The 2,818-nt window shown below is 29.8% G+C and overlaps 1 protein-coding gene across 1 annotated transcript; it reads right to left on the bottom strand.

Annotated features, from left to right (window-relative positions):
• Positions 1 to 498: 498 nt before the first annotated feature.
• LOC116135296 lies at positions 499 to 1,530 on the bottom strand. Its single transcript, XM_031421005.1, has 2 exons — positions 1,280 to 1,530; positions 499 to 1,165 (listed from the first exon to the last, which is right to left on the bottom strand). The coding sequence occupies exons 1-2, from the start codon at positions 1,528 to 1,530 to the stop codon at positions 499 to 501; spliced, it is 918 nt and encodes a 305-aa protein (XP_031276865.1).
• Between the last annotated feature and the right edge of the window lie 1,288 nt (positions 1,531 to 2,818).

Below are 2,818 nucleotides of genomic sequence, written 5' to 3'. Positions count from 1 at the left end.
CTTGGAAGAAAATAATGCATCTTAATTTTATAATAAATTGTGTTCCTCCGAGCAATAATATATTAGCTCTTGCAGAGCCTTCAATTAATCTTGTATAACCAGATATTGTATTTATGCTAGCTTTACACATTATCAAAGAAGAAAAATATTTTCTTTCTTTAAGTATAGTGTGCGTTGTAGCATTGTTTGCAAGACAAAGATCTTCATCATCAATCTTGGATCCAATCATAGACTTGGGAATGTCCATTTTTCTTTATTTGAAAACAAAATACATAGTAAGGCATATTACAAAGCCAACAAAACAAAGCGATTTATCTAAAATTGAAAATCACACTTAAACATATTTAAAGTAAAACACTCGTTAAAAGCAAGACACTCAACTTAAACATATTAAAAGTAAAACACTCAACGTACATAAATTAAAAGTAAAACACTCACAAAAACATAACTTTAATAATTTTGGACATTCCCATCCCCAATTAAATGATCAATTCTCCCTTAAGGATTTTTGAAGAAATCTGCAACATCCAGATGTGTTATATCATCAGGTCTATGATCAAAAGTATCATCTTGATAAGCAAAATTTGCTTCTCTATTTTCATTTTGGTAGGCAAAATTTGCTTTCATATTTGTCTCTTTTTCTTTCAATGATGCTTGATAAAGTTCAACAAGATGTTTAGGCTTACGACATGTACATGACCAATGTCCTTTCATGCCACATCGATAGCACAGATTTTCTGCATTCTTCGAATTTTTATGTTGTCCACTTTTGCCCTTTTCCTTTTTCTCTTCATCATTATTCAACTTCTGGTGGCTTTTATAATTAGAAGAGTTATAGTTATAATTACCACGATTGTGATTATTACGACTTTGACTACGTCCACGGCCACGACCACGACCTCGCCCACGTCCATGATTATTAGATATTGTCACATTCACTTTAGGGAATGGAGTAGAACCTGTTGGGCGAGCTTCATGATTTTTCATTAATAGCTCATTATTTTGTTCAACCACAAGAAGACATGAAATTAGTTTGGAATATTTTTGAAAACCCTTTTCTCTATATTGATACTGCAGGAGCACATTTGATGCATGAAAAGTAGAGAATGTTTTCTCTAACATATCTTCATCAGTAATATTTTCTCTGCACACTTTCAATTGAGAACTAATTTTGAATATTGCAAAGTTATACTCAATTACTGATTTAAAATCTTATAAATGGAAATGCATCCAATCATAACGAGCTCTAGGAAGAATCACAGTTTTCTGGTGGTCATACCTTTCCTTCAAATTTTCCCAAAGAAGTGGATCTTTTACTGTAAGGTATTCAATTTTCAATCCTTCGTGGAGATGATGTCGAAGGAAAATCATGGCTTTAGCCTTATCTTGATTAGATGATTCATTTCCTTCTTTGATGGTGTCACCAAGACCCATAGCATCTAAGTGAATTTCACCATCAAGAATCCATGACAAATAATTCTTTCCTGTAATATCAAGAGCCACAAATTCAAGTTTCGTAAGATTTGTCATGACGAAAACTATAAAAGAAATATTTAATAAATTAGACAATCTCTAATAAAATAAAAATATTACTACAAATAAGAGTTTAGAATAACAATAATGCACATACAATATATTACAATTATATAGAATTTAATCATTTGAAAACACAAATCATAAAAGCAAATATTTACAATTATATGTATGTCTTTTCATATTAATCGAATTATAAATCTATCACTACACAATGTTTTGTTTGTAATGAAATCAAAACATTCCAAATTAAAACACTTTCATATATTTTATACTATAAAAATGGTTAAACATTCCAACATATTTATAAGGCATAATGAGATACAAGCAAAATTGAATTTACTTGGCAAATGGAAAACTTCAACTCCAAATTTGATAAGAGACAAAAGCTTGAAACTTGATGAGAATTTTTTTTTTCCTTTGACAAGTTGATAAGGTTAGAGACTTGTGCTGATAACGTATAATAAAATAAGCTATAAGAAGAGAGAAGATAATTGAGGGGAAATAGAACCAATGCTTTTCTTATTCCAAAGTTGAGTGTATATCATCTTTCATAATATATCTATTTATAGTCTCAATATTATGAAATATTATAAATGAAATTAAAAGCTAATAAAATGCTTTGAAGTTGTAGAACTTGAAAGGTTTAAGAGTTAGAGAAGATGAAAGATTAGGAAGTTATAGAATTGTAAGGGACATCCACATTTATTCATAACATAAAAAAATTTATCAAGTCAAATAATAAAAGTTATTTTCGTCTTTACCGTGGTTATACCCTGTCAATTAATAGACCTTACCAAAGATATTTATTAAACTTTTTGGTGGTAAAACTTAATAATAAATATTTGCTCACAATCCACTCTTACAAACTTTCTCTCACGACCCCGACGTAACAGTTCGTAATTGGTCAGTTCGTAATTAGATAGGAGGGACCCATAGTGAGTAGACATGATCCATTTGTGAGCTAACCAATTGCGAACTGTCACGTCAGAATTATGAAAGACAGTTTGTGAGATTATGTTATAAGTGTAGTATCACCCAAAACTTAATTACAACCTTAGTGGGAATTTGTGATTCTCTTGTATATAATTTGAAGTATTGAAGGCAGTTACAAATTTCATTATGATGCTTCAAACAAATTTGAATCAATTTTTTGAGTTTAAATAACACAATATATTTCAAAATTAACCAAAGAATTAGAAAATACACACACACACACACACACACACAAAACCCTAGATTGTTTAGGATTCGTTTGTTTAATTATTTTTCATTATCCTATCCC

Source organism: Pistacia vera, unplaced genomic scaffold, assembly GCF_008641045.1.
Source record: "Pistacia vera cultivar Batoury unplaced genomic scaffold, PisVer_v2 Contig298, whole genome shotgun sequence".
Taxonomy (NCBI): domain Eukaryota; kingdom Viridiplantae; phylum Streptophyta; class Magnoliopsida; order Sapindales; family Anacardiaceae; genus Pistacia; species Pistacia vera.
This window is presented reverse-complemented; position numbering and strand designations above follow the sequence as displayed.